Raw genomic sequence first — 14,236 nt, 5'->3', positions numbered from 1 at the left:
TTTCCCTTTCTGATCATAGTGAATAGCTGTGTCCTGAGAAGATAAACATGAACAAATTACTTATGCCACAAAGGAAACAGGCAAGTGGGCCAGAGGGAATGAGGCTATCATTGGAGCTGAGAGAACAAGCCAAAGTCTGAGAAACATGCATGCATTCATTCATTTATAATCTTATACAGCCTTAGGCTTCTATTTGGTCTTAACCCTCAGGTTCGAGGTTTTCTAGTTACCAAGAAAGTCAGTGGCAAGTTTTCAAAACACTTTACTGTAATCTATGGTAAAAAAAGAAATTTAAGTATGACCCCCATAACACAAGTATGTATATTAACAATTTTCACATAATACACCCTTAATAGTGCACCTTTACTTTGTGCACTAGTATACTGTAGTATCTGTTACTGTATTTTGTTTTAAAGTGCTGGTTCTGACCCATGAATAACTTTCTATGACCCTCTAATGGGTTGTGATACAGTTTAAATAAAGGGTGGTCTGGCCCTTTGGGTGGATTAGAAGTAGCAATAACTTATCTACAGCTCTAAAATTTATATTCCTTCTACCTGCCATTTCTTTCATATTTGGATTATGACCTTGGCAATAAGACAGAAAAGTGCTAATTCAGTGAATTTGGCAGCCATTCAGTTGAAAACTGTCCAAATACTCTGAAATTACTAGCAGTCCACAAAAGCCTGATCTTATTTCTTGACACTCCATATAATAATTAACTTAGGAAACATTCCACATCATTACTCGGGAAACTTTTTTATTTGTTCATTGTTAATATCATTTAATATAGAACTCTAAAATACTGTGTCATAAAATTTTGAAATGCACATGAAGTGTTCTTCATATATTCCTGCCTTCTTCCCTTCCAGTACCCTAAAACTTGTCTACTCTTCTCAATCCACAAATCCCTTCTTGTCGGTGCTTAATATACTATTTAGTTATATTTCAAAGCTGAGACCCCTTAAAACAGGGATCTTGTTATTACTAAGGACCATTAATGGAGCAATTCCTGTTTTATAAGTTTTAAAATATAAGCTTCTCATAAGAAATTGGAGTACAGGCCATGGACAGTAGACATCCCTAACAAGTAACAACGTTTATAAAATGTGTGAAACCAAAGGCCTACTATAGGAGAACAGGAGAAATATTTTCCCAGTCAAAACAGTGTAGAAATTTTAAATGGCATCAAAACATGTCTTTAAAAATAATTTTTTCCTAAAGTCACTTTATAATCAAATCTTAACATTCTATCAGCAAAGGCTTTAAGTATACTATACTTGTTTAAGAATCATTACAGTGTATGAATGAAGCTCCACATTGCAGTGATAAAAGTACACTTTCCACATACTAAGACACATTTTCTACCTAAGAATTTTTAGCAGGAATCACTGTTGCCCGTGAGATCCTGGAGCATGAAAATGCCTTAAGCTTTATGCCATCTATCTACTTTGTAAAGTGAGATTTTACCCCTATTTAGTTAGTTTCAGCACTGTTTGCTGGGTCTTCACAAAATTACAGATGCTGCCTAAGCATGTACAAAAGTAATCACTAGAGAATGAGAAAATTGAACATAATCATTCAAACCTAAGATACAAAAAAAGACACATGGAACAAGCTTTTGGAAAATAAGTGAAGATGGAGCTTTTGAAATATTTTCTTAGAACTACAAAAGTAATGCTGAATATTTACTTAGGTTTTTGGCAGTAACTCAAAAATCTTGAAATATATCCTATTATAGGTACTTTTTCACAAGAAAATAACTATTGTGTTAGCTTCTGAAGTAACATTAAATTAACTGAAATCGTCACATAAAATACCTGCGCTAGTAGATCCAATTCCTGTGGTTAGCACAGATCTTGGTGTAATCTTTGCTGCATATTTGAGGAATTGAGATTTCCCTGTGCCAGGATCCCCAACCAATAAAAGATGAGATTCACCTAGAAAAGCATAAATAAAGTTTTAATTGCTATGAAAAGACTCAAAAGTGTAATCAGTCAAAAATGGTCCATTTGGAATGTTCACACAATTTTTATTTTATATGGTATTTTAGTTTAAGGTCATTCAAGGAAGACTAAATAATAATCTTTGGATTTCTGAATGCAGCATTTAAAATTAAAAACTTTTAAGAGATTTTTGTGCTAGTTCCAGATGTTTAGGGACTGTGTTTAACGTTTAAAAAACTTTTGGCTTATAAGTTTCAGATTTTATTTAATCTATTTTAAATATCAAACTACTGTGATTAATTCTTTCCATCCATCCATACAAGTATTTTTATTTAAGTACTTTTAAGTGTTTGGGACTTTGTACATGCTTTATAAACACCAAATCACTTACGATTCTAACAGTTAAGTGAAAACCTTTTCATTCTATGAAAATTTTAGTAGTTTAATGAAACATCTATCTTACTGCTAAAGTTCTTACTTTTCGAATGTAATGTAGAAAAACATGTGAATATCCTGTGGCAGATGTTATCTCACTGACCAAGCAAATTTATTCAGTCGTATTCAAGTATTTTCTGAATATATGAATAGGGAAATACTATTTAAGTTCAACATTTAGCAGAATGCCTTGCAACAGTAGGTAATCAAAACATACAATATGCATAAACCTTATTATACTTACTATTCTATACTGTACAGTATGGTTTTTGAGTCCTTACTCACACTTGGTTTACAATAATGTCCTTTAAGTCTTTTGGTTAAGCCTTTGGTTATTATGGCCCTTAAACTGCCTATATGAAGGCCGTAATAAACCTAATTTATGCCAGATTCAGGTCAGTTAAGTGTGTTAACCACAAAAGAGCTCTCTGCCATTTGGAAATGACTTAGGAGTCATTTTGGCTTGAATGCGTGACCTACAGCAGCACCTCTCAGCAGATGGCATATTTGCTACCCACCAGCAGAAGGGGAACCAGCAGGCCGATGACTGAGAGCAACAGTCTAAGGGAAACACACTGACAGTCACAGATGGAGAGACACTGACTTGGAGACACTGAAAAGCACTATTTCTAATCTTTTCCTCTTGGAGAAAGACTGGAAATCCAATGAAAAACAGACAGTAAAAGAAACAAAGATTTTATACTGTGGCTCCCTTATAGGCTGGAGCGAAAATAACATACTCATTGAAAAAGTCTTTGGAAAGCCTGGAATTCTACAAAGTAATTCCTGGTGTTGGACTGAGTATTAGACAGTGAACAACTGTCAGTTTTTAAAAGACTTCATTTGGAAAATAAAGCTCAACAAGCAATTTTTTTATTCAGCAAAGGGAAATTGTAGCTTCTCTTCTTAGCTTCTCTTACTGTATGTGTTAGTATTTCTCAGAAATCTTAATGGGTACCAACCTCTGACCCGTGTTCCTATAGCATCAGTTCTTTGAATCCCACCAGCCAGCACCATGGCCACAGCAAGCTTTACTAGGTACATTCCAAAAACTTGAGGGCACAAGCTGGCCAATATTTCATTCCTTCCTGGGAAAGGCAGAAAGATGAGTTATCAGTAATTTTTCAAGAAATACTAACTGAAATTTCCCTTTCTATCCTGTCTTCTTATAAACACTCTCTAAAGTGATCTGACTAAAAGGAGTGAATAATGTTTTGTTCCTAAAAGTCCTTTTCTTATTAATGCCTTGAGATGAAAAGTCCTGGCTGCCACCTGTTTTAAGTTTCTGTAAATTTAGCATATTTACAAGGGACAGAAAGAAAACTCTTTTCTCCCTTGTTGGGCCAACATTATCCCTTAAAAATAATACCAGCTGCACTTCCTGTGCAATAATTTCAGTAAAATTACTCCACTGCCTAAATAAAAGGAAGGTGTTTGATCTCAGAAACAATGAGTCAGACTGTAGAAAACTAAGGTACTTGGAGCTTCTTCAGGGGTATAAAAGAGGTAAAATTAACCCATTCTGTGAGTCAGTTCAGCATTTGCTCTGAGCAGTTTGGTAAATTCTGTTTTATCTAGACTGAGTATCAGTGTTATCAGGATATTTAGAAGATCATTATAAACAACAACTCTAGCAGTCCAAGCTGGAGTTCTTAGATTCTTCTGATCACATGCTTTAAATACGACGTTATCATTGTCTTAGGTTCTGTTTCTAGAAATGTCAGACACTAAATCTGAAAATCTGCCTAGCCCATCCGTGAATAATTTAGATATTTCATATTGTCATTGGCCAGTCAGCCAATGAGGCTCATAGATTCTAACAAGCCTTTCCTGAGTTTGTCTTATTTAGAATTCACTACTGTGATGGCACTCTGTATGTCTACATTCATGTCACCAGAAATTAATGTCTGTATGTTGTGTGCCTAGTCACTCAGTCATGTCCGACTCTTTGTGACACCATGGACTGCAGCCTGCCAGGCTCCTCTGTCCGTGGGATTCTCCAAGCAAGAATACTGGAGTGGGTTGCCATGCCCTCCTCCAGGGGATCCCCTCAACCCAGGGATTGAACCCAGGTCTCTGGCATTGCAGGCAGATTCTTTATCATCTGAGCCATCAGAGAAACCCAGTGTCCTCATGCTGGTAACCAATTTGCACATCTGAGGGCTTTTATATTTAACTGAGTTTGTACATGTTTCAGTGATAGCTCTTTTGAGGAGGAAGATAATCATACAAGTACTACTTTAGCTGATGACACCAGTTCCAGAAGCTTTACCACCAAGATAAAGGAAAGGGGTTCCTCTATAATTTATGGCCCTATGCACAAAGGCTACTTTTGTAATGAATCAAAATTGACTCAGTGGCAATTAAGCTCTGGTGATGTGACCTGGATGGCAGAAGTGGAGAAGAAAGAAAACATTCTAGTATAAATAAAACGGGAACCAGAAAAAGAATTAGTCAACCTTGGAAGGAATTTCATTAACTGCTAAAGGGAATCCCTCCCTTTTCCAAGGTAGAAAGCCCAGAGAAAAAGACGAAATGAGATCTACATAGTAACACCTGACAGCAGGTACATAAATTCTGACCAGAATCTAGAAATTAAACATACAAAGAAATAATAGCTTCAGTAAGCAGGGAACAAGTAGACAAACTGGCCTGGGAGACACTCAAGCCAAAGCTGTCAAAGAGCCAGCTTTCTCAGTAAAGGTGGATTCCCTGACTAATGTGCTGACAGGAAGCACTTCCTATGGGCTCTCAGGTCAGAGCCCAGTGTTACTTACTAGCTGCCTGAACTCAGGCAAGGTTCTTACTCTCTCCGCCTCCATTTCCTTATCTGTGAGATGGAGATGATAACGGTTTTGCATACAGAGCTGTTCAGGAGTTAATTACTGCACAGCACTCAGAACAGTACCTGGCACATAGGAGCTACTGAAACTATTATACCTGTATTACTTGTGCCTATTTCTTACCATTTCCTCACACTGTGGTCAACATAAAAGATAAACTCTGAAGTCAGGTCTGAGGTACCAAGGAAAGGCAAAGGGGAAGGTCCATTCTCTAAATTTGTTATCGAAAGTTGGAAAACTTAATTCCTTGGGTCATGGCAATAGAAACTCTCATGACTCTATCACGGAAGAGAATGCATTAGGGAGAAAAATACCCCAACACTTTCCTTCTCCCCCCAGGGCAAATTTCTGGTTCTAGACCATGGTAATAGTGTGCCCATGTAATGCACTCTTGTGGCATGGCCATCATTTACCCCAATGAAGAGAACTTAGGTCTAAGATAGTAAGTCCCCCTGGAGTGGGTTCAGATGGCCCAACAGAACCCAACCCCTTTGGGTTTCTAGCCATCCTCTAAGTATCAGGGTCGGGGGATCCCTGAGATCACAAGAAAATCTTCAGCTCCTTGTCGGCACTCACAGTATCAGATCTTAATGAAGCAAGCCAACCTCCCAGAGCTCAGCAGTGTAGTAATGTCTGTCTTTGGACAAGCAAAATGAAGACACACTTTGGATATAGCTCCCCACCCCCAACACACACACACACACACACACACACACACACTTTGAAATGGTAAGATATGGCTGATTATAGGTACTCAGGAAACTAACCAAGCAGAATCTTCATACTAAAAAGAAAAATGTTGCCTCGTTTTCTCCCTGTCTTCCTACTTATATTGCTCACAGGTTATTATATTTATTTCTTCCTTTCATCTGGTAAATAAGATGTATAGCTATAGCCTTCTAATTAAAACAAGACAGACTCTTTGATCACCAGCACAAAGCACTTCTGATAGCCCTGTATGATGCCCTTCCTAACACTATTACAGATTTTTGTAGGGAATTGATCTGGAGAAACAATGTTAAGTAAAAAAAACTTATTTAAAAAATACATATGGTTCATAGAGTCAAAGCACTGAAGAATTGATGCTTTCGAATTGTGCTGGACCAGACTCTTGAATGTCCCCTGGACAGCAAGAAGATCAAACCAGTCAATCCTAAAGGAAATCAACCCCGAATATTCCTGGAAGGTCTGATTTTGAAGCTCCAATACTTTGGCCACCTGATGTGAAGAGCCGACTCACCAGAAAAGACCCTCACTGGGAAAGATGGAGGGCAGGAGAAGAAGGGGGCGACAGCAGATGAGATGGTTGGATGGCATCACTGAGTTAATGGACATGACTTTGAGCAAACTCCAAGAGATGGTGAAGAACAGGGAAGCCAGGTGTGCTGCAGTCCATGAGGTCGTAAAATCAGAGATGACTTAGGCAAATGAACAACAACATGATTTGTAAAAGGTTTGGTTAATGAAGCTATAATATAGAGACCTTTGGTTCTTTCTGTATGGATCAGATAAAAGAATGATTGATAACCACTATATATGTGTTACACACATAAGCAAAAGAAAAAAAAAATCCCACAAAATAAAAGCCAACTGCTTGTATTTAAAGCAAATGAAAGTCTTATTTTGTGGAATGATATCTGTCCAATTCAATACATGATTTAAGATACATAATCACTATATATTAGATCTGAGGTGAAGCTTCTCAGAAATAGTCTATTACTGGCTTCCATTTATTTTTCTCAGAAGATGCCTCCAAGAAAGAATGAAAACAGACACTTGAAGATTTAATTGGTGTTTTATATAGTTGGGGTTTTTTAATAAAAAATACTCTAGAAACCCAAAGGCTATAATGTTTTCATCTGTGTAATCACATCTTAAGTGTCATAGTCAGAAATTTTTGCTGTGAAGACCAAGATTTTTTGCATCTCTCTTATCATCTCTTTCTCACCATTCCATATTTTTAAATCTTCAGCTAAAAGAGTGTGAAGCTGTCTTAAGGATACAAGATGAATCAGAAGAGAAATGATTTTAACAGAATAAAAGTTTCATAACAGAATGAGTTTTGCCTTTAAGAAGGAACTATATTTTTAATTGGTAAAGAAGGTAGAAATCTCTGAAACTTGTGGCAAGATAAGAGATATTAAAATAATAGTTGGAAATGAAAAATCTCTTGGGATTTCCAGTAGGATCACTAGACAGAGAGGATTATGCCAGAAAAGGGCTTTAAAGGGAGACTACAGCTAGAGGCACTGGCTAAAGCTACTCCCTCAGAACACAGCCACTGATGCACAGCATGTAAATCACAAACATCAGGAATGAAATGCCATTAATAAATATCAGCTCCATACCCTTAATCACAAACCTGCAAAAGGATTGTTCTTATAGTGTTCCCAAAAGCCTTCAAATTCTTTTCGGACCTCCTCATCCATGTTGACCCCTGCAGACTGTTCGTTATTTACTTGGACATAATTGGCCTTCAGGACTATCTCCACTTCACAGCGCACATCTTGCTTAAAGGGCTTCCACCGCTGCATTACAACCCCATAAATAGTGATGTCATCACCTGGAAAAAAGCACTGAGTGAATCCAGCAGTAGCCTCCTACCTGCTTGGGCACAAACCCTACAAAGGACCAGAACCAAGAAATCAACCACTACCCTACCAGGGTTTAGAGTGGTGTACATTCCTCCAGAAACCATTTGGGGCAAAAGAACACAGTGTCCTGATTTATTTATTTTTTTAATCAGGCACTTGTATTTGCACAGCTAAACGCTAAAGCCAGCATTTTAATTTTTCTTAATCTGCCATATGATAATCATACCAAATTCTAACCTGTCCCTGGGAAAATACTGGATGATATATTCACTGTGATTTACTGCATGAAATGTTCATCCTCTCAGAATCAGTAACCATGTAGTTCTCACTTAATCAAGAGCTGGGGACTGCAGCCAGAAGGATAAAGTGCAGGCTCGCCTTCAGTATTCCCAGGGGATTGGTTCTGGAATCAGCCTCAGGTATCAAAATCCGGAGATGCTCAAGCCCCACAGTCAGCCCTCCAAATCTGCGGTTCCACATCCGTGGATTCAACCAACCACGCATCATGTAGTACTCTAGTATTTACTATTGAAAAAAATCTGTGTATATGTGGACCCACGCTGTTCAAAGCCCTGTTGTTCAAGGGTCAACTGCACAATCAACCAGTGTCGGGAAAGGAGACAATATTGCGATGATGGGTACAATGATACTACCTCTAGTTCCCAGTCTATTCATTTTTACTTAACTACACTTATTAACATTCACTCACCTTTTTTGTTTTTTAAAGGACAAAAGAATGAATGCACCAAGAAATGAATGAATACTTGTTCTATTTCAAAGCTCCTCTCCACAAGCTATGAAAGCAAAAATCCCACTTGATTCTTCTTGGTTGGTTCCTTCCCACTTAAGGACACTCTCCCATTCTTGATTAATGAGTAGAATATTAAAATTTTACAGATTTTTCCTAAGAGGTATAGGAATATTCTCCAAATACTGGCATATTTTTTATCATTACATACAATTCAATAAACCAGTTAACAAGTATAGGTGAATGCTTGGCATTCAATATTTTGGTGCTAGAGAAAAGGGGGCCAAAAGAAAAAAAAGGATATAATCCTAGTCCCCAAGATTTCAATCCTGTCGCACATAGGATGCTGGACATACCTTAAACCAATACTGGAATTTATACTTCGCACAATAAACTTAACCAGCAAGTCTTCATTTCTAAGCCTGTGTCAAATATTAATATTTGATATTTGTTGATGCAAAATGCCTTTCACTCTCTAAACATCAATGTGTGATGTGTAATCTGGAGTGCTTTTGCTTTCTTAAAGAGAAGTCTTCTGTGAATGCTAAGTTAATGGAACTGGTGGTAGCAATTCACCAAATAGAAGGCATATTTCTAGCCTCAGGCAACTTGATAGTAAATGGTGACAAAGACATTAAATAGGTTCTTCATACACTTTCAAGATCCTTCCTAAACCACTGCTGGATGGTTTTCAAATCCCATCAGGAAGAGTGATCATTTACTATATTGACTGTGCCCAATTTTTTTTTTAGATGAACATAACCAGGGCAACATTGTATGAGCACTTTGATGAGTTCTCTACTATGGTCATTTAAATGAGTCATTTTATAGATGCTGTTTCTTTATTAAGTCAAATGAGAAACTTATGTTTCAGAAATTGTACCCACTAGAAATACCCTGACTCCACTAAGCAGCAACAATGTGTAAAATGTGGAGTACTCCAACTGTGAGGTTTAGGAGATAGTCCAAGGCAATAAATACTTATTTGAAACTTATATGATTTTCTACAGTAAATGTTATTGGAAACAGTAGTTTCAGGAAACTAAAATTCTCACTTTTACACAATCCCATCTTTCTGTGCTCCTCTCTCTTCTGCAGCATATTTACCACTGCAACCACCTGTGGTCAGACCTATCTTTGATATCCTGCCACACTGACAGTTATCAGTATATAACCTCCAACTCTACTACTCTGCAACGTCAGACTGGGGTTCCTAACTAGACTGAATTCCTGAAGGGCAAGGATTATGCTACTTATGTCTTCCGATTCTCAAAAAGGTTTGTAGCAGTGGATAAATGAAAAAATAGCTGTTGACAGACTGCTGCCATCCATTCTTAATTGTAAGTGACATGTGAAAGAAAAATATCTTAAGATTTTTTTTTTTTTAAGTGCAGAAAGAATTCAGTTCAGACAAACTGGAGGAAAACATCTTAATCTCTATCAAAGGACATTTTCATGTTCTAGATAAGCTCATACAAGCACTGCTTTGCTGATCCAGACATTAAAGATTCTGGTTAAAATCCAGAGTCTTATATGAACAAGGTACTCTGACATAGCCTTGTCCATTTAGTGGGCAATCCATGATCAAAGCTATTATTTACTTAAAATATTGTTTGGAGAACTATAAATTGTTACTATATTTGATATAAATGTCAAAGTATGAGTTGGTGATTCTTGGTGGAAGGGGAAAGCCTTTTGACAAGGAATTATTCTTAACTCTAGATACTGAACTCTTTGTTTTCATAGAGCCTTTGCCTCATCATTTTAATGAAATGTCAGCTCAGTAAATATTTTTTAAATAAGGCATTTGGAGAAGTCAAGGGTTAACAGAAATGATGGAATTTAGAGGAATGAAACATTCTTGATTTGTCCAAGTAGGGGAGCACTGGGATATGAAATAAGAGATCAAACATACCTGTTATGCCTCAGGGGACACACTGGTCCTATCTGTCTTTTATCGAGATTAAGGTCTTTTATGTGAGGATGGGAAATATTTAAAGCAGGAAATGTTGAAATAAATTGAAAGGCAATCATCAATAATAATCATTTCCATATTCTGACCCAACTTCAAATTAAATGTTAAATAGCCAGTGAAAATCACTAAGCAAACATATAGAACCAAGTTTTTAAGGTTTTTGGAATAAGAAAAACAGAAAGGTTAAGCTCTCATGGGCAAGTCAGAGTCTTCATCTATTGAACAAACAGCTGGACTAGATCGCTGAACTCCAGCCCAGCTTCTTTCCACCTCATGCCAGTCTCTGTTCTCAAGTTCTCCACACTCACTTGCAGTTGATCTCAGGAAAATAAAAAGTGGTTTTTCCTATCAATACTTTTGTTGTTGTTGTTTAGTCACTAAGTCATGTCTTGACTCTTTTGGGACCCCATGGACTGTAGCATGCAAGGCTCATCTGTCCATGCAATTTCCCAGGCAAGAATACAGGAGTGGGTTGCCATTTCCTTCTCCTGGGGATCTTGCCGACCCAGGGATCAAACACACATCTCCTGCATTGGCAGGTAGATTCTTTACAACTGTGCTACCTAGGAAGCCCAATCAATACTTTAGAACCTACTATATAAGCTAACACAAGTTCATTCTTACCAGATTTGCAACTGTCTACTAAATCATCTTCCAGGATAACCTGCATCGATCGTGGAATACTTCCAACAGATAGCCTTTGAACCTAGCAAGGAAAAGAAAGCAGATACTGAGTACATGTAGATATACACTAAGTATTCAGGAGCCTAGCAGTTCTTGAAATTACTGTGTCTGTTTCTCTGGTATTATCATGCAACTTAATTATGATGGGGGTTTATGGAATTTTCTTGAAATTTATGCCTGCTATCAATTGAAGAATTTTCTAAAACTACAATAAAATAAAAACATCCAGATGGAAATAGCTCAAAATATAATCTACCTGGTGGGTGGTCAAAATAAAACTACTAAACACAATAATAAAGTTACTTAACTAGAAAAGAGAGGCAGTTCTTCCCTGATCTCTATTCATAAGACCTGGGACAAAGCACTCAGTTCCTCTGATTATTCGTTAGTAAGAGACTGGCTTTATTCTTATTATATGTGTGCCTTTACTCCTTCCTTTATAGAAGACTAATCTCTCAGGTTCCCTTGCAGCTAAGTGTGTGTGGTCATATGACTAAGTTCTGACCAATGAGATACAAGCAAACTTGTTGCAGAAGACATTGAGGGATACTGCTTAAATGGATACTTGGTTTAGATGACAGATGCTTTTGCCTCCTTTTTCCTATTCCTTGACTGGGATACAGATGTGACAGAATTGTAGCCACCATCCTGAACCATCGACCACCATAAGAATAGAAGCCATTTATTAAGAATGGTGTAGAAAGACAGAAGGGGTCTGAGTCTTTGACACTGAATAAGCCTTTGTGTTTAAGTTGCAAGGAAAGGAAACTAAGGCTCATGCACACATGTTTAAAAATGTTTATGTATACCTCATTTGGCACAGCAAGTAAATTGCACCTAAACCCCAAACCCTGCCCACTCCAGTGTTTAACCACCAGTTAAACCCATTTAATATTTTCCTATCACTTAGGTAAACTTCTTAAAAATTCACTTTTTCAATTTAAAATAATTAAGTCACTTCACAACCTTCCTGCCAATGCTCACTATAAAAAGATGACCATTTTATGGTCTCTAAATTCTGTACTCTATGAGAAACAGTTTCATGCTTGATCTTCTACTAAGTGGTGATACAAGTTCCATTTGTAATCCGTTACATGTTCCCTGGGAAACTCCATGGACAGAGGAGCCTGGTAGGCTGCAGCCCATGGGGTCACGAAGAGTGGGACATGACTGAGCGACTTTACTTTCTCTTTTCACTTTCATGCAATGGAGAAGGAAATGGCAACCCACTCCAGTGTTCTTGCCTGGAGAATCCCAGGGACGGAGGAGCCTGGTGGGCTGCCGTCTATGGGGTCACACAGAGTCGGACACGACTGACGCGACTTAGCAGCAGCAGCAGCACATGTTCCCTAGTCTTGGCAATTTACCCAAAGCTGAAAAACACTTCTTCAAATTTATTTTTCTCATGTATTTGATCATTTACCTGTTCCTGAATTTTGATTTCCTGATAATCTCTACATCTAGTTGGAGATGACAAGTCTGAGAGGCAAGTGAATTTTGAAGAATCACAGTTCTCCAAGCTGGGACATGAGGATGGCCGGAAGAAAGTATAATACTGTTCAAAGTCAGCCTGGACCACAAATACATGCTTGCACTTGTTACACATGTAATCCCGCTCAAACTCCAGGATCTTCACCAGACTTGTTCGAATTACTGTCCCAGTGACAGATAAGAAGTGTCCCACATCCTTGGTTTTAGGGATGTGCTCCCTCACCAGCTCAGGACAAACAGGCAATCCTGATGGAGAAAACAAAACAAAAACACATCAACTTATATCTTGAGATATGATTCCATGCAATATATTTTTTTCGTATCTCCTAAAGGAGTATAATTTCAGGAAAAAAGAAAAAAACTTCAGTGTTTTACTTAAGAAAAGGTCAAATCAACTCAATTGAGAAAATAGAAAAGACACAACAGTCAGAATGGCCATCATCAAAAAATCTACAAATGATAAATGCTGGAGAGAGTATGGAGAGAAGAAAACCCTCCTACACTGTTGATGGTAATGTAAATTGGCACAGTCACTATGGAGAACAGGAATCTCACTATGGAGATTCCTTAAAAAACTAAAAATACAACTTCCATATGTTCCAGCAATCCCATTCCTGGGAGAAAAACATGGTTGGAAAGAATACATGCACCCCAATGTATACTGCAGTGTTGTTTACAACAGCCAAGACATGGAAGCAACCCAAATATCCATCAACAGGGGAATGGATAAAAAAGATGTAGTACATATATACAATGGGATATTACTCAGCCATTAAAAAGAATGAAATAATGCCATTTTCAGCAATATGGATGGACCTAGAGATTGTCATATGGAGTGATGTAAGTCAGACAGAGGTTTAGAAATATCATATGATATCCCTTAAATGTGAAATCTAAAAAGAAATGATACAAATGAATTTACTTACAAAAGAGTAAGAAAGTAAGAAAGAGACTCACAGACTTAAAGAGAACAAACCTCTGGTTGCTGGGGAAGTAGAGGGAAGGATGAAGGTAAGGGTTAGGGAGTCTGGGATGGACAGATACACACTGCTATATTTAAAATAAATAATCAACAAAGACCTACTGTATAGCACATGGAAGTTTGCTCAACGTTATGTGCCAACCTGGTTGAAAGGGGAGTTTGAGGGAGAATGGATACATGTATAGGTATGGCTAAGTCCCTTTGTTGATAGTTTCCCTGAAACTATCACAACATTGTTAACTGGCTATACCCCAATATAAAAAAAAGAAGATGCAGCACATATACTTTAATACAATGGAATATTACTCAGCCATTAAAAGGAATGAAATAATGCCATTTACAACAACATGAATGAACCTGGAGATTATCATACTAAGTGAAATAAGACAGATAGAGGAAGACAAATATCATATGATACTGCTTACATGTGAAATCTAAAAAACAAAAAAATGATGCACACACTACTGTATTTAAAATAGATCACCAGTAAGGACCTACTGCATAGCACAGGGAACTCTGCTCAACATTCTGCAATAAC

General features: G+C 37.5%; 1 protein-coding gene across 1 annotated transcript in view; it reads right to left on the bottom strand.

Annotated features, from left to right (window-relative positions):
* MCM9 (minichromosome maintenance 9 homologous recombination repair factor) overlaps positions 1 to 14,236 on the bottom strand; it is an 80,089-nt gene that overhangs the window by 56,385 nt on the left and 9,468 nt on the right. The window contains 5 exon segments of the mRNA XM_081530901.1: positions 1,821 to 1,940; positions 3,344 to 3,469; positions 7,587 to 7,787; positions 11,166 to 11,247; positions 12,649 to 12,962. Coding sequence (XP_081387027.1) covers positions 1,821 to 1,940; positions 3,344 to 3,469; positions 7,587 to 7,787; positions 11,166 to 11,247; positions 12,649 to 12,962 — 843 coding nt within the window.

The sequence above is a fragment of the Giraffa tippelskirchi genome, chromosome 9, assembly GCF_054371585.1.
Source record: "Giraffa tippelskirchi isolate mGirTip1 chromosome 9, T2T-mGirTip1v1.2.pri, whole genome shotgun sequence".
Lineage (NCBI taxonomy): Eukaryota > Metazoa > Chordata > Mammalia > Artiodactyla > Giraffidae > Giraffa > Giraffa tippelskirchi.
The sequence above is the reverse complement of the archived record's forward strand: the minus strand, read 5'-3'. Positions and strand labels throughout refer to the sequence as shown.